We start from the raw sequence: 18,168 nt of genomic DNA on the forward strand, positions 1-18,168 counted from the left end.
GTTGACCCACTCCTGAAGAAACCCACCCTCAACCCTTCTGAAGAAAACAATTACAGACCGGTATCTCTTCTTCCCTTTCTGTCCAAAACTATTGAACGAGCCATCTTTAACCAACTCTCCTCCTATCTCCACCGTAACTACCTCCTTGATCCCCATCAGTCAGGCTTCAAGGCGGGCCATTGCACAGAAACTGCTCTTCTCGCTGTCTCGGAGCAACTCCACGCTGCTAGAGCCGCCTCTCTCTCCTCAGTCCTCATCCTTCTGGACCTTTCTGCAGCATTCGACATAGTAAACCACCAGATCCTTATCTCCGCCCTTCAGGAACTTGGTGTCACAGGTTCCGCGCTCTCTCTTCTCTCATCCTACCTTGACGGACGCACCTATCGGGTAACTTGGAGAGGATCAGTGTCGGGAACCTTGTCCCCTTACTACTGGAGTACCTCAGGGCTCCGTCCTGGGTCCCCTCCTCTTCTCAATCTACACCAACTCTCTTGGCTCCGTCATTCGCTCGCATGGTTTTTCCTATCACAGCTATGCCGACGACACCCAACTAATTCTCTCCTTCCCCGACTCGGACACTCAGGTGGCGGCACAGATCTCTTCATGTCTGACTGACATCTCCCAGTGGATGTCCGCTCATCACCTGAAGATCAACCCCGACAAGACCGAACTACTTTTCTACCCCGGAAAAAACTCTCCCACTCAGGACCTGACTGTTAACTTCGTGTTAACACCCACTCTGACTTCTAGGAACCTCGGCGTGACACTTGACTCCCAACTCTCCCTGACTGCCTACATCACTGCGACAACACGATCCTGTAGATACACGCTCTACAACATTAGGAGAATACGACCTCTTCTCACTCAGAAGGCGGCGCAGGTACTGATTCAGGCTCTTGTCATCTCCCGCCTTGACTACTGTAACTCTCTCCTGGCAGGTCTTCCTGCTGCCGCCATTCGACCACTGCAGCTCATCCAGAATGCAGCAGCTCGACTGGTCTTCAACCTTCCAAAATACTCCCACAGATTTTGCACAGACAATCGTGAAGTAAGAAACAAAGGCTCTGAGTCAAATATGTCTTTCTCTGTTTATTTCCTTGCAAGGGAAGAAAGGTCACAACAGCTACGTGCTCTGCAGACTGTCAAGTACCTCCTTGCCCCCTAACAGAGTGAGGCAGTTCTTATACCTAAGTTCAGTTATCGGTGGCGTCAACAGAAACCTTGACCACCTTGTTGAGTATCTACAGCCAGGATACTGGGGACATCTAATCCATGTAAGACACGGCAATTCTTTGACCATGGACTCGCCCTCCCAACACTTGAAAACAAATCTGGTTAAACACATATGACCCACTTTGTTTAGTCTCTACAGCTAGGACGCTGGGGACATTTTATAAGTGTCTCTTATACCATGGCCTTTGCCATCTCAGCACTTGCAATTAATAAACTGGTTATACAAATGAAGCATTTAGAAGAGTTACATATATTTTTGCCATTAAAATTGCGACTCTTTGCCTTCCTGGCTCCCAGATGGTGGAATGAGCTCTCTGATGACATCAGGACTGCAGAGAGCCTCTACATCCTCCGCCGAAAACTCAAGACACACCTCTTTAGACTCTACCTTGACTAAAACACTAGCAAACCGTAGCACTAACAAATGGTAGCACTTAAATTGTACTTATAATGGCACTTTTCTATAACATGTTTTGAAACTGCTTATTTGATGAAAATTGTACTTTCTTGTTACTTGTTCTTCTGAGTTTGTATCTCTATGTGGAAATGCACTTATTGTAAGTCGCTTTGGATAAAAGCCTCAGCTAAATGACTAAATGAAAGGCTTTACCCTCGCGAGAAACAAGGACTCAATGTTTACATGTGCAGCACAAGCACATTTCACTAAGCCAACCAGTTCAACCTGATGGAGAAACTAGTCTCACATTTTTGCTGTGCATAAAAAAGAGACCCTCTTTAACAGATTTGTAGTGCTTATTACATGCAATGCAACAGCTGATTACCACTGTCTAGGTATAGTGCACAGATTACAATTATTGTTATTAATGAAGAGGTGTGCTGTAGCCCAAAGATATTCACTGTGACATTTTCATTTTCAAGCACTTCATGTAAAGCATTGCATCTTCACTTGTATTATATGTATTGATTTTTTCAACTTGTTAACTCAAGGTACAGTAAATGCTATTAAAGGTGCTGAAAGCAGCATAACGCCTGAAGTCTTTACTTCCCAGTTACTTTGAGCTAGCAGTGAGGCCACTCGTTTGTCTAATGACTAGCAGAATGACATTCTAGCAGGGTTAGATGGAAACTGGAATGACATTTGTAGGGTCTTTTAATGGGCAATCATGATGGTGCAACTCTCTGGCTTTCCTTCACAAGGCTTGTTCGTGAAGTGGACTCATCATATAATGGCCATCTAGACGGAGACAAAAACGAACAACACAGGGGACAGAATGAATGACATATTGAGGAGTATCTATTATAGTCTTGAACATTGTATTTCTTGCTTGTATTCATATTCCAAAATGTAAGTTTATTCCACTGCTGTGATGACTGCATGAACTGACACACACACACACACACACACACAAAAGAAAGCTAAATGCCAAAGATGACTGTCCCCTCAGTTACCTTGAGCAAGAACGCAGAAGATGAGAAAGAGGAGAGCAGCCCCGGAACCAACTGAAACTCTGTCCCCCCCCGCTGCACATTATGTTCTTGGGGAAAGATGTCGACCAGCTGCTGCAGGAGAGTCACAGAGACGCCAGCACCATTTTTAAAAGAACACCATGATTCTGTTTCTGTCTGTATTTTTTGAAGAGGTTAATCGTCCGGGCTTCTACCGAAGGTAACCGCCTCTCCGGAAGAATAAACCGCGGAGGACGAGCTTGTGGGCCTTTGATTCATCAGCAGGGAACTCAGTGTCACAGAAGGACCTCGTCACTGATATCTATATCACAGATAATCGTCTTCCCAGGTCAGAGGTAATGAGTGGAAGGAATCTTCCCCTTGTTTGTTCAGGTTTACTGAATGAACTGCTGCCTGAGAAAAAAAGAACACAACGAAACAGAGTAATTAGAATATTGAATATATTCTTATTAGGGTGGTCAAAAGATTTTTAAAAATGACTTGACGGCAAAAAATTAACGGCACATTTTGAAGTTTATTAATCGCGATTCAATTTTGTTTTTCTTCAAAAGACTAAATCTTACAAGTAATGAGTAATCACTTTAGAAAGCATGTATTTTAGACACTGTTGCATAGCCTAGCGGTGCGTACAGTGGTCCGTTTGCCACCCCCCCCCCCTCTTTTGTTTGACACGTGGAGGAATTACTCTGCACAGATCTCCGCTGTAAGTCTCCCCTTTGTTTTCTTTTACTTCCAGTGCAAAAAGCTCTCACCTTCTTAAACTATCGTTTCGGCCTGACTCCCGCTTGCAACAGTTTTGTTTGCGGGGTCAACTTTGTTAAAATCGCATGAATCTCGGCCACATTATTCGCATAGATTAACGCATTAACTGTGACCGCCCTAATTCTAATGTTGCGCCATTTTTGCCCACCAATTGCCTAGCTGGAGAAATAATGTCGGTACTGTTGTGTTTAAGATGTGTCCACTGCCAAACATATACATAAATATGGGTCACCAAATTCAATTCATATTTATTGCCATTATTGCTGTAGGTGCACAGAGTCACCCTGCCTGTTTTTTATTTATATTTGAGAGGATAATATGATTATGTTGATGTTATTTCTGCTCACTTGATCAACCAGAGCCATGCTGGAGCACCTGGGGCCCCTGGCAACAACTCCCCCCCAGGGCTTAAACTGTAAATATCTGTATTTGTAGGCATGTTTTCGAGGCCCCACCCAAAGCTTCAACATTACATCATCAACAGAACCGAGTCTGAAATCAACCGCAGTCCCTGGAGTTTGCCTTATATTTGCCCAAGGCAACATCACCACGAGCTCTCAGAAACTACACCTCGCTGCTGCAAAAAGTAATTGTGAAACTGAACTATTTTAATCCCCGCTTAAACCCGTGAGGGCTTCTGGTGCCTGGATTCCCGGGGTTGGGCCCCGCCGGCTCGCCCCGGCAGTCTGTCCACACTCGCCGCCTCCTCCTTCTCCTCCTCCTCCTCCTCCTCCTCCTCCTCCTCCTCCTCCTCCTCCTCCTCCTCCTCCTCCTCCAGCACGGCCGCTGTGTTGATCTTCCATCGATCGATGAGTGAAGGTGGGGTCCGGTCAGCGGGGCGTGGACCTCGGCTCCCAGCTGGAGGCTGTCGGGCGCTGCACAAGGGAGAGAAACGACGTGAAGACGGACGGATCGCGACGAGAAACGTACCGGTAGTGAGAAAAATGTGCCTTCAAAGTCAGAGCATGTGTTTTGAGGCCCTCAGTTGTAACCGTTTTCTTGAATACTTACAAGGCAATGGACGAATTAAATTGAGATTCAATGGTAAAACAAAAGGGGAACCATTGTTGGTATTTAAGTGGATAACATTAATGAAACTGAAGTGTGTTTACTTTCACATATTATGACTGTAAATACGATGTACATTTATGTGTATTAACATGTGTGTAAATGTTTGGATTGTCATATTTTTCGTTGACAGTCGGGCTCAGTGCCTTTTTGACTACTTTTGTGATTGCTTCGTCATGTTTAACTAAAGCTGATTGGGCTTCATAGGCTGCAAATTTTGGTTTGCAGTCTTCTACTCAAATTTGCAATGTGCAAAATAATGAGATATGTACAGAGTCCCCAGAGGGCAAAGTCCATTTCAATTAACATAAGTAGGCGTATGTCTTCCGACGGTTGTTATGAGAAAAGCGACTGAATGCCAGGTTGCCAGACTATCGAATTTACTTTGCCGAAATATTTTATTTTGAAAAGAAACAGCCGGATGTTCTAGTGCGTCATTCCGTTCACTTGACTCTAGTGTCGAAGCCCGGTGCGCCAGTGTGTAACGCTAGAGGCTGGAAGGAGGCAGCTGTTGCCATTATTTTACCAGCCAGCTCAGACACATCAGCGGCTTCATCCTCCCTAAAGAAAAAAAAAAAAAGAAGAAGAAGAAGAGGAAGAAGAAGATGAGTCAGTCGACACCTTCATAAACCCTCCAAGCTGAAAATAGATTCAAAAAAGTTAAATCAATGGTACAGAAAAGTAGTATGTCCAGGACGCCTTCGACCTCAACCCAGGAGATCCAAATGGACATGTTCGACCATCATCCACACACACAGGTAAGAGGCAAGCGGCAGAAACGGAAGAAAAGCAGATCAATAGTGACGGACAAACCAGAAGGACTGCGTGAACTAGCGGTGCAATATTAATAGTAAATGCGATGACGGCGGAGCTGCTGCACTTCCCGAAGATTAACAGGTTGTTCGGTAATTAAATCGCCTAATTTGCTTTCGGGAGTGTACGATGCTGGTGTCCGCGGCACTGATTCCAGCCTGGGGTTGCATCTGATTTCCTTTCCTCCTCTTACTGAGATAATCAAACATGGATGAAGGGTTGTAGTTTTCGTGTTCTTTGCGTTTCGATTTATATTTCCGCCCCTGTTATAATAACGTTCTGTGTGTGTGTGTGTGTGTGTGTGTGTGTGTCACCGTGTTCGGGGGTATGATGTAACCCTTGTTTCTATCGCGGTCCCTTCATCGGGTCTCCACTAAAAACCACGCCTTTGTTTAATTAATCATTAATTAACCAAGTAGACGAGGCACGACGCGACGGGGCGTCCAGCTGGTGGAGGGGTGGCTTTATTTAAATCGACACGAATCACACAAAAAAAAAAAATACGAGGTAAAGTTTTCAACTCTTACATGAAACGAATTCATTTGTTTTTGTCGGACGTGTGTCTGACGTCAGATCTGTTTTTGAACCAGGAGGAACTACTCCTCTCCAGCGCCTTGATCTAACCTCAAAAAAATTCAACTTCTTTCTCTCCCACACGCACCATTCCGTCCACAAACCTTCGTTTGGCGTCACTGTTTGCAAGGTTACAAATAGGAGGCTGTTAGGGACAGACGTGATGTTGTGGGCACGTTTAGTCATAACAATTTAAATGCCCCCCCCCCCCCCCCCAAAAAAAAGATGAGAATATCCAGAACAACACACCCACACTGAGCTCAGTCCCTGTCTCTCTGGAGAAGAAAAGAAAACCCGTCGTATGACAAACCGACGCTAAAACAAAGCCATCTCCTGCTGTCTCTCCGTTTTACTCCCACTCCTCCCAGCTTCTCTCTTCCGCCCCCCCCCCCCTCCAGCTCTCCATCCACATCCACTTTGGATTGTCCCACTATCTCCATCCTGCTCCCACTGTCTCACCTCGTCCGATCCGTTTTTAGAAATCTCGTATCTCTGTCTGCTGCGAGGTTTCTGGTGAGAAACAGATGGAACCCCCCCCCCCCCCTCCCTTTACCCCCCCTCATCCCCCCTCCTTGTGCTAGGCAGCGGGGGTGTGTGTCTCTGTGTGTGTGTGTGTGTGTGTGTGACAACCTCTGATCCACTAGATAGAAGGTCCATGCAGACCTGCAGCAGGTCATGCTGGTATATGAACGTATAACTCTCCTGTGGAGAAACAAGCAGGGAGCAGTACTACTAATATCCTGAAGGGGACGGAGGAGCCGATCCATGTTCCTCTCTCTCTCTTTTTAATTATACACTTAATCTGGGAGGATGTTTACCGACAGGAATCCTTCCCTCCCTACTTCCTCTGGCATTTCCCTGCCCTTTTGCTATCAGGAACTCGCCCTGTCGCTGCTACGATTATAGAGACCCCATAAACTAGTGCGCCCCCACGCCCCCACGCCCCCACACGCCCACACGCTCACACACTCACACACTCCAACTCCAACCCGCATGGTGTTCGATGCAGTTGTGAACTTGGGACAGCAGAGTATACATCTGCCCCTGCCACCATCACCAGAACATCCCATATTTAAAAAAAGAAAAACTCAATTTAGCTGTGTTCTCTCCTAGTTTATGATGCCATTTTATTTTCCAGTCTAAATGTTGAGGTCAAACATCTACAGTCATGTCATCAAAGTCACGTATTTTCAAATGAAAAGAAAGGTGAACAACATACAATTCATGACTAAAACTATCTATTGTCAGCAGTCAGGTTTTGCAGAGATACTTACTGGCTCAACATGAAGCTACATTTCCTCATTTTACACCGCTGTGGATAATGGTTTCTTAGTATTAACCAATTATGAAAATGCTTTAGACTATTTAACTGAACAGAACTGAGAATTTGTTTACATCGATAGGGTTTAAAAATCAGTGAAATCATGTAATCGTCCTTAATAACACAGTGAGAGACGTCTTACATCACGGGAGAGTAAGGTGCTTGGAGTTAAGCAGCTTGATGGAGGCTGGAACAAACAATAGCTTCGAGCGACTGCTTTTACAATTTGGCACACAGCGTCTTCTTCCCGATGGTTAGAGGTTGAAATTCAGAAAATAGACGCTGTTGAGAGTACGCAACGATTTCTGTTGCTCGTTTCATTGCCGCGTCCTCGTTCAGTTTTATAGTCGTTCTTTCCCCCCCCCCCCCCCCCCCCCCATTGCTGCTTGCTGCCTGATTACAACCGGCTTGATTGCATGGTCATGTTGCTCCCTCAGATCTCAGCAATTAAGATGGTGAGTAAGACCCCACCAGTATCTGGATGAGGCGAAAGCCATGTTAATGCAATCAGATTGGATCTGGAGGACGTGCGGTTCATATGTTATCAGATCCTAGCTGGGCGGAAATGTGGAAAGCGTTTTATAAGGCATTCAGTGTTCCTGTGATGGTTTTAGTTTAAATCTGTATTCTTTCTGTAATGTTTAGCAGTTGAGCAGTTTCCCCATCACTCAATTATGAGAGAACACAAGGAGGAGATCTATTTGTGGCCGAACGGGAAGAAGGATAACACTGAGCAGAGACATCGGGGGCAGGTGTAGGCAGCCGCTCACCTCGATAGCTGATCTCTCCTCATCCTGGGAGAATGAACCACCTTTTGTGGGAAGTGCACTTTGTCTGTGACGTCCAGCCGAGTGAGGAGATCTCTTCCCCTCGCGTTTCCAGGGGGAACTTGTGGTGCACGTTGAGCGAGCTAAATTGCCTGCTTTTCAAGTCACCGACTTGAAAGTGTTCCCTGATCATATGTGGATGAAAATATTACTGTAATCCATTTTCGACGGACAAATAACCGATTCTCATAAAATGCTCGACATAAGTAGAAGAACTCATTCATTATAACGATAGCTTGTCACATGCACCGTTGCACAAGGTTAAGATGTAGAGCTGCCCAGGTACATTGCCTCATGTGCAGCATCAAAAGCCATTAACTATACCTGCAACACAGTAGTTGTTGGTTATTTCACACTTGTTCTATCTGTGGTCCATCGTGCTGTTCATTCCATCCATCAGCAGCTGTTAATCAAGCAGGAAGCAGAGCAGACTTTTTACTTTTTGCGCCACACGAGGTTTAAAAATAAATTCATACCAAACACCTGAGCCCAAATCTGTCAACAAAGGGAAGCTCTCGGGTGGCAGTGTGTTTACATGTGTGCCAGGTCGAGGCTTGTTTAAAAGCAGGCAGAACGGCCTCAGTCACCTGAGACATGACGGGAGAGTGACAACCAAATACCAAATGCCGAGGAGAGATATTTCCTGTTGATCCCAGAACAGCCACACGCAGACACGCAGACGCGTTTGAAGCAGCCGCTCTGTGACATTCAATGTTTGCATAGGTGCACACGGTGTGTGAGCAGGTTAGAGTGCTGGAGGTCTGTGGGTCTACCAAAAGCAAGAAAGTGTGCGCGTAAACATCGCTGACATCGTGCAAATTTAGAGTAAACACCGGACGGGGTTGCCAGATGATCACAGGTGGATTTTTAGTTTCTAAAGCCTTATCTGAGCGGCTCATAGTTTCTCTTTTCTCTTTTACCCTGAAAGAACAACCAGGTCAGCATCCAGATGAGCCTCCTGCAAATGTGGTTAGCCCGGCATTGCGTAACCATGGAAACGTGGGCAGGTGGCTCCCGTAATGCAAGGTCTCTCTGCCAAACCCGGATGGGCCATTCGCGAAGGGGTCTGCCGATCAGATTACACAGCCCCGGGTCGCATCAGAACATGATGGCGAGTGATGAAGGCTGCTCATGGACACGCTGGACTCATTTTGCTCCTCGGAGTGGGACTCAGTGCGGCTTGATCTCCGCTCCCATCTGGCTGCACGATCATATTGGGAAGCTTTTACAAATGCTATGCCAAATGTTACCCGCTGTCACTCCCGGAAACAAGGTTTTCTACGAGATGTGCCAAGATAATTCAATTAAACTTTTTGTGTTTTTCTCTTTTTCTCCAATTTCTCCCCTTCCCCTTGGCCTCCAACCTCTTCATTTCAGGGCAAATACGGCAAGAGGAAGAGCCGATTTAAGCGCTCGGATGGAAGCACCTCCTCTGACACCACCTCAAACAGCTTTGTCCGACAGGTAACATTTCACACTTAATCCTTCGTCCAGACTACTAATCCAGGTGATCTCCGGTTCATTGTATTTAATGAAAAATCATATGCAAGTTTAATGTCAACGTGAGGACTTTTAATCCTGAGAATTAATCCGCTCCATATGGACCTTTTATTTTTTTCGTCAAATCCAGATTTCTCATTAGCTGAAATGATTCCATGATTATTTGATTTGTTTTTCATCAACAAATAACTTATCTTGAAAAAAATATCTTGAGCCAATCCCGATGTGAGGTTTATATTTGAAGTGCAATGCAGTCAGAAGCACGCACGCACACACACGCGTCGAAAGCGCCCCCCCCGCGCTCCCGTCTGGACGTTTATCAAAGCCACGCCGCGCGGCAGGTGAACGGGTGCCTCTGTCCTGACTCCTCATTTGTGAGAGGGAATTATTTGCCGCTTTGCCGAATGACATTTACCTGATCAATAAGGGTGTTTGCTTTTACCGACAAAAAAATGAGGTTTTCTAAAGGTCAGCTGCACCCTCGCCCACACGCATCAGCCGTCACACTGTCCCGTCCTTCATCAACTCTGCCTCGCCCGAAGCGCCACGTGACGCGCGGCAAGTAAGGTGAAAGGCGATTCATAATCCCGCACTCTTTATGAGGAACTCATTAACTGAAGTAAAGACGATTCAGGGCGTCCTCAGAAAAAACGCCTTCTCCTGTTTCCCGCTGTTCCCGCAGCATTTCCCTCTTGAGCTGACCTTTTAAACAGTCAAAAGGCTGCTCACCAACCAAAAATAGATTTAGTATCCAAAGTATCTGTTATTGTGGACGCAATTCGTCAAACCGTAGTAGGATTGGAAAAGCTGCCTTTATTCAGACAGTGAGAAGGATGCCATATAGGTTTCAGCCATATATTTAGTCATGTTTAGCCTCCCCTTGAACAACGCAAAGCGGAGCCCCGTATAGGCTTTACAGTCTCACACCCACCTACGCCAGCGCAAGCTCATTCACCACACACACACACACACACACACCGCCTCACTCACACACATAAATACACAAAAGCCACAATCAGCCAACGGTAGAGCTGGCTGGTACACTCGGCCTGGTTTCCATGGCAACCCGGGCCACTGAATCTCCCTCTGTGAGCAGGCACAGTGGGATGGAGAGACGAAGGGGAGGATGTTTGGAGGGGATGTGTGTGTGTGTGTGTGTGTGGAAACAGCCTACATGTTAGTGCAATGCTGGTTTGTGTGTTGGGTTCAACACAAACACCATCAGAGACAGTCTGCTGCTGCCGCATACAACATGTGTGCTGATGTTGCAGCTGTTGAGTATGTGGTGGAAAAACATTTGTTATTTAGTTCAAATTTGAAATATTTGCAATTTTAGAAATTGTATTTATTGAGCTACTCTCTGGTCTTGCAAGCACACATGTCATTCATACAATGAACAAATGGCCAAACAAGGTGCCAACCGCTCATCAGGATCTAATCTGATCATTCACACACGCTTGCATGTATCACAGCTTTTGGCTGTAATTGTAAGGAGGCGCCGGACACGAAGGGATCCATTCGCAGCTCTTTATTGGGGTATCAGACAGGCAGGGTCAAAGACAGCAGACAGGGCAATGTAGGACAGACAAGATCGTGGTCAGTGGGCAGGCAGGGGTCGGGGCAGGCAGAGAGAATCACAGTCCGATAAACAATCCGAGTGGTCGTGGGCAAGGGGCGGTCAGCAAAGGAGTACGGTCCGTGGTCAATAAACAGGGATCAAGACAAGGGGAAAACGCTCAGAAATGACAGCCGGGGCAGAATCAAGACTTCGCAGTGAGTGCGTGGGTGTTCGTGGCTTTTGTGTGTGTGTGTAGATGAGGTGCAGGTGTGTGTGTGTGTAGATGAGGTGCAGGTGTGTGTGTAATCAGTGGTGCTGCGCAATCAGTCCCTGGCGTGAAGCATGATGGGAGATGGAGTTCCAAACCAGTTAGTACTCGGGAGAAGGGTCCCTCCGGTGGCGAGAGGAAGGCGGTGCAGGGGCCTCCTTCGTAACAGAGCCCCCCCCCTGTGAGCGGCTCCTGACGCGAAGAGGTACGCGGCGCCGAGGTCTTCCGCGGGGCCGAGGGGCCGGTTTCTCCGGGTGTGCGCGATGAAACTCCTCTGTGAGTGTGGGACCAAGGATGTCCTTAGCGTTCTCCCAGGATCGCTCCTCCGGCCCGAACCCCTCCCAGTCCACCAGATATTGGAGGGTCTTGCCCCGGCGTCTGGAGTCGAGCAACTTATGCACACGGTAAACCTCCTCGCCGTCGACCAGGATGGTGGGAGGAGGTTGTGACGTGGCTCCCTCCTGCAGCGCTCCCCTCGGGCCCTCGGCGGGTTTTAGCAGGGAGACATGGAATGTAGGGGAGATACGGTAGTTGGCGGGTAGGTCTAATCGAAAGGATACAGGTGTAATTTGTTTATTAATTTGGAATGGACCCACATACCTGGGACTGAGCTTGCGACATGGGAGTCGAAGTCGGAGGTCCTTGGCGGAGAGCCAGACCCACTGTCCGGGACCGTACTGGGGACCAGGACGACGGCGACGGTTGGCCTGATCCTCCTGGCGTCTACCGGCGTGGAGGAGGTGGGTGTGGGCCTGGTTCCAAGTCTCCTCGCTCCTCTGCAGCCACTCTGTAACGGATGGTAGGTCAGTGGGCTCACCTGACCACGGGAATAGCGGAGGCTGGAAGCCCAGGATGCACTGGAACGGAGTGATGCCCGTGGCGGGTTTGACCAGTGAGTTCTGGGCATATTCGGCCCAGAATAGATATCTGCTCCACTCAGTCTGTTGTTGCTGGCAGTATGAGCGGAGGAAGCGGATAACGTCCTGGTTCAGACGCTCAGTCTGCCCGTTGGACTGTGGGTGGTACCCGGAGGTGAGACTGACGTTGACGTTGAGGTGTTGGAAGAAGGCGGACCATACTCTGGAGGTGAATTGGGGTCCCCGGTCTGACACTATGTCCTCTGGTAGTCCGTAGAAACGAAAGACCTGGTTGCAGAGCAGTTCCGCCGTGACTAGGGCGGTGGGGAGTTTGGGTAGCGGGATGAGTCGGCAGGCCTTGGAGAATCGATCCACGATGGTGAGGATGGTGGTATGTCCTTGCGATGCGGGTAGGTCGGTGATAAAGTCTATGGCAATATGGGACCAGGGTCGTTGGGGTATGGGTAGAGGTGTTAGTAGGCCTGCTGGTAACTGTCTGGGAGTTTTGGAGGTGGCGCAGTTTGCGCAGTTCCGCACGTGTCGGGAGGCGTCAGGAGTTAGACTGGGCCACCAGAAGCGGTTCTTGAGAAGCTGAATTGTGGCGGTGATGCCGGGGTGTCCGGAGCTCGGGGTCGAGTGCACCTGATCGAGGAGTCGTGCACGTAACGTCTCGGGAACAAAGAGGAGGTTTGCGGGACATTCGGAGGGAGGTGCTCGAAGAAGGTTCAGCTGTTCGATCTCCGTGATGATGTCCCATTGCACCGGCGCCACGAGCAAGCTCTCCGGAATGATGTTATCCCCTGTAGTGGATGGAACTCCCTCGGTCTGACGAGAGAGGGCGTCGGCCTTCGTGTTCTTGGAGCCTGGTCGATAGGTCACCGTGAACTGGAACCTCGTGAAGAAGAGAGCCCATCTAGCTTGCCGGGGTTCCAAACGTTTAGCGGAGCGAAGGTATTCGAGATTCTTGTGATCGGTTAGAATGATGAATGGTTGGTTAGCTCCCTCCAACCAGTGCCGCCACTCCTCGAGTGCCAGTTTCATGGCCAGTAACTCACGATTGCCCACATCGTAGTTACGTTCGGCTGGGGTCAGTTTGCGAGAGAAGTAGGCGCATGGGAACATCCTGGCGGGCGTACCTTGACGCTGGGAGAGAATGGCCCCTACTCCGGTGCTAGAGGCGTCGACCTCCACTATGAATTGGAGCTCTGGGTTGGGGTGTCGCAGGAGGGGTGCTGAGGTGAGCCGTGACCGTAGCTCGTCGAAGGCGTGTTGTGCCTCCTGGGACCAGTGGATGCGGTGTGTGTGGCGCTTGGTCAGAGCGGTCAGAGGAGCGGCCACTGTGCTGAAGTTTCGGATGAATCTTCGATAGAAATTGGCGAACCCCAGGAATTGTTGCAGTTCCTTCACCGTGTGGGGCACAGGCCAGTCCGCCACTGCCGTGACCTTCCTCTCGTCCATGGCCACCCCCTCCTGACTGATTATGTACCCCAAGAATGCCGTTCTGGTCTGGTGAAACTCGCATTTCTCTACCTTGGCATATAGCTGGTGTTGAATGTGGGGAAGGTAGGTCCGTCGGGTCTCCAAACGGCGGTCGCCCACTCCAATGCCCTCCCGGTGAGGAGCGAGCTGATGAAAGCTATCCGACTCGAATCCGTTGGATACATCGAGGGTTGTTGGTCGACGAAGAGTGTGCATTGGTGAAGAAAGCCTCTACACCTTCCAGTGGTGCCATCAAACTTTTCAGGAAGAGCCAGACGGGGGTTAATCGGCTGGTTTACGGTCGCTGGGGAGGCATTGGAAGGAGGATTCGGTGGCGTGGCGCCGGCGTCTGCTGATACCTGTAGCCCGCGTAGTGCGTGCACTAGTTCCTCGGTGAGGGTGGTCAGGCGCTGTAGCTGATGGTGGTGCTGGGCCAGCTGGGTGGCTTGAACGGAGAGCTCCGAGGACAGCTGTACGAGGCCTGCTGGATCCGTGGGTGGCGAAGTCTTCTGTAAGGAGGCGCCGGACACGGAGGGATCCATTCGCAGCTCTTTATTGGGGTATCAGACAGGCAGGGTCAAAGACAGCAGACAGGGCAATGTAGGACAGACAAGATCGTGGTCAGTGGGCAGGCAGGGGTCGGGGCAGGCAGAGAGAATCACAGTCCGATAAACAATCCGAGTGGTCGTGGGCAAGGGGCGGTCAGCAAAGGAGTACGGTCCGTGGTCAATAAACAGGGATCAAGACAAGGGGAAAACGCTCAGAAATGACAGCCGGGGCAGAATCAAGACTTCGCAGTGAGTGCGTGGGTGTTCGTGGCTTTTGTGTGTGTGTGTAGATGAGGTGCAGGTGTGTGTGTGTAGATGAGGTGCAGGTGTGTGTGTAATCAGTGGTGCTGCGCAATCAGTCCCTGGCGTGAAGCATGATGGGTGATGGAGTTCTAAACCAGTTAGTACTCGGGAGAAGGGTCCCTCCGGTGGCGAGAGGAAGGCGGTGCAGGGGCCTCCTTCGTAACAGTAATTGGCTGGTTCAGTGTCTTACATCAACACGCAGAGAAGCCAGAAATAAAACTGATAATCTTCCGATTAAAAGGAGGCTCTATGTTAATGCAACAAAAATAAACCTGAATTATTTACTTTTCTGCCCTTTGTAGGCTTTTGTACAAATAGCCTTTTTTTTTAGTCCCCCCTTGAACAACCCACAGCAGATTCCTGTGTATTAGATTGGAACTCTCAGAGACGCCTTCGTAAGAGCCGGCTCACCCACTACACACGCATATAGATGCTCATAGACGCTGCAGCATTAACATCAAATCTAATTCGACATCTGTCATGTTTTTCTTTTGTTATCTATGTGAGAAAAAAAAAACATTAGGCAGGTCATTGACATTTATCAAAGATCATAACAGCCCAAGGATTGACATTTTGTGGTTCGGCGTGGCCATATAACGGAAAGAAATGGAGCCTTGAATGCAGACTGACAAATTATAGTGTAGTATTGGCCAGCCTCAATTGCTACACTCAGTGAGAGGTAGGCTTTAGCTTCCATCCTTTTATTTTTATTTCACTTCGGAATCACTTCGACATCCTGGATGAATCCTTCAAATGCATGTTTTCGGCCCTCATGTCTTCTTCTCTCTGAAAGGATGTTTTGGAGTGCATTTTAGTGACAGTGTGAGGTCAATGCTCTGGGGGCTTGATGGAGAAGCAGCGGGGGGGGGGGGGGGGGCAGGGCCTAGTGAATGGTCTATTGGCTCCATCATTGGATAACAACAACTCTCTTATCTGGTAAACCACAGCAGTGCATTAAAACATGTGAAAAGCTACTGAAGAAGAATTGGATGATTGGCTTTGTCAATAGCCTTGTATAACGCAACAACTGAATGTGTGATGGATTCTTTAGGGCGCTACTACCAAATGTGGAGGATTAAATTGGCATACAGCGAACAAAAGTTTATGTTAAATTTGTTTATCCCTTGTATTTGGGTGCCATTTGCAATGTCCCTTGTGCCATTTTCCCTACATTTAATGCAACCTGCTCTCTGCAACAGATTTGCTCTCACGTTATTTTTTCGAAATGTTGAACAAATCAAAGTAGATGTAATACCTGCAATCCATGCATTACGTACAAGAGTCCCTGCAAATCCAACCGCAGTTTTGGATCGGCATCCAATGTTCAAACCAGGGAGCCCAGACCACTTTCTGTGAGCATGTAATCAGCTTCCAAAGTGCATTCGTGAACGGTGTCCCCACTTGAAATCAGTTTGGTGTTTTTTGCGCAGACGTTGTTCCCGATCTTGCATGTTAAAAAGATATAAAGTACAAACCTTTCTGCATATATAAAAAATGAATTTAAGAAAGTTTACAACTAAGAATCTTGTTTTAAAACTCTTCAAACTCTCTCAAATATATTTTAACCAGCCAACATTGACTATCTCAACCACCAGAATATCAAGAACCACCCCCCCACCCCCCCCACAGCGCTGTACAGACCAGATTGTGTCTTGTCCTAGCTGGCAGCAAAGGTTTTCGAGGGTCTGGATGCTGCAAAGAGACAAGCTGTCCTCCTGTCAGCGGTGACACCAGAATCCCAGCAGAGCCCCAGTTACTGCTGGCTTTGACTGGCATGTCGGATCAACTGTTGGGCCTGCTGGCAGCTCTCCATCCATTCACCTTCCCCAGGTGGTTGTGTTGTCATCCGGTACTTAGGCGAGAGAGGAGTAGGCCGCCCGGCGTGGTGTAGCCACAGAGAAGCAGCTTTAAATGGGTCAGAGGACGCCCTCTGGTGGACACACTGGGCCCCCAGTACCACCCCCTTCAAGCAGCCCTCCTCGCGTATGATTTGCCTGGAAACTTGCCTACTTTAGCCTCTTCAATGCTCTCAAGTGTATACAATACACTCATATTCATAGTGTACACTTTTTGCAGTGAAATTTGGACACACAAAATGTAGACAAGGCCTGTTTTACATTTATAACCAGGAAGTGTTTACAGTTAATCCTGATGTGCACTTAACTCTTGTTTAAAACAAATCTCCTATTGTGCACTGATTGTAAAGCCTCATAGTCATAAATATAACTTGAATGAAAATACAAAGAAGCAACATTGGTATCTGATCTAAAACGAATGAAGTTGGCCGACCAACCCCCTTCTGTCTCTCTGCCTATTTCCGGCAGAGAGACAGAGGGGGGGGGGCAGAAAGAATGAGATGGGTTCAGAGACTGGGAGGAGTGAAGAGAAGAGAGAGAGAGAGACAGAAGGGAGGAGGGGGGTTTCCCTGGGCACTGCCCCAACCCTCTCCCACGTCAGTCAGGGCACTGAATGGCTGACGGCTGCATACCGAGCCCCCTTCTGGGTCTCAGTGCGTTCATGTCCCTGTCTCTGCCCCGGCCTGGGGGGGCTAAATATATTTCCCCACTTTGCAAATGTAGCACAAGTCCTGCAACCCGACCCCCGGTCAGCCTCAGCTCCCCTTCCTCTACTCAACGCGTCCCGTTCCTCTGGGTTGTGGAGGTGGGGTGTGTGTGCGTGGGTGCGTGTGTGTGTGTGTGTGTGTGTGGTTGGAGGTTAAGAGAGAGCTCTCTCCTATCACATACACGCACATACACTGACAAACACACACACACACACACACACACACATAGACACACGTACCTTTCTGCACTTGTCGGGCTAACAGACAGACACTGGTAACTGCTATCTCTGTCACACACACACACACACACACACACACATAACTCTGTGTCCGTGGACCCCTTGGTTTTCCTGTGGTGTGGCGAGCGCGGCGAAGGAAGCATGGAGAGGACGGGGAGGATTCAGAGGCCCGCCATGGTAAGGAGGATTCCGTCTGACCCCACTGCAGGAGGCTTTCGCGCCGGTTTCTCTTTGTGGGTCCCGATAGAGATTTTGAAAGTTCAGCGCCCCGATGGCGCTTCAGCCGCCCCGGGTCCGTGGCTTCCCTTTGGTCGTGATTCCCATTTCGGGCCGGGCCACAGCTGCTCGGAAGGCGCTGGGTTTTTAATTAGACTTCCAGTCGCAGCAGTTGCCTCTGCTGCCATGTGCACGGCCCGCAGGTCCGTTCACCGCTGAGAGGGGCCTCGCTGGATCCTCATTCAGCTTCTTATTGAACGTGGCTGTGTTTGCTTTACAATTTACCATTTTGTTGTTGTTGTTGTTGGACTTCCATTCTTTTTTTCAATTATTGCATTTGTATTGGGATAAAAGAGGTCATGCAAATTGGTGGTTTTGATTATCAGTCAGTGAAGTGAGAGAAAACCCAGAGAAATATCTATGACTCGGTGGTTCCTTCAAATTGCTTAATACATTTCACAAAACGGTTGAGAAAAATTCATTCATATTGATAGAAATCAAACAACCACAGACTCCAAAAATGTTAATGCACATTTTTGTTGAATAAATCCCCTTCAATAATCAAGGGATTATCAAAATTGTTGATTATTGATGGAGTAATCACCTCATCAG

General features: G+C 48.3%; 1 protein-coding gene across 4 annotated transcripts in view; it reads left to right on the plus strand.

Moving 5' to 3' along the window:
• The first annotated feature begins 4,935 nt into the window (after window positions 1-4,935).
• cacnb1 (calcium channel, voltage-dependent, beta 1 subunit) overlaps window positions 4,936-18,168 on the plus strand; it is a 28,597-nt gene continuing 15,364 nt past the window's right edge. Inside the window, exons 1-2 of one of the 4 annotated variants that reach the window (XM_037475578.2) lie at window positions 4,936-5,249; window positions 9,403-9,489. In XM_037475578.2, the coding sequence (XP_037331475.2) occupies window positions 5,160-5,249; window positions 9,403-9,489 (177 nt within the window). In that variant the 5' untranslated portion in view covers window positions 4,936-5,159. Of the gene's footprint in view, window positions 5,250-9,402; window positions 9,490-17,303; window positions 17,518-18,168 lie in introns of those variants that run through there. The other 3 variants (XM_037475580.2, XM_037475581.2, XM_062566346.1) reach the window with 3 other exon arrangements.

This window comes from Pungitius pungitius, chromosome 12, assembly GCF_949316345.1.
Source record: "Pungitius pungitius chromosome 12, fPunPun2.1, whole genome shotgun sequence".
NCBI classification, from domain to species: domain Eukaryota; kingdom Metazoa; phylum Chordata; class Actinopteri; order Perciformes; family Gasterosteidae; genus Pungitius; species Pungitius pungitius.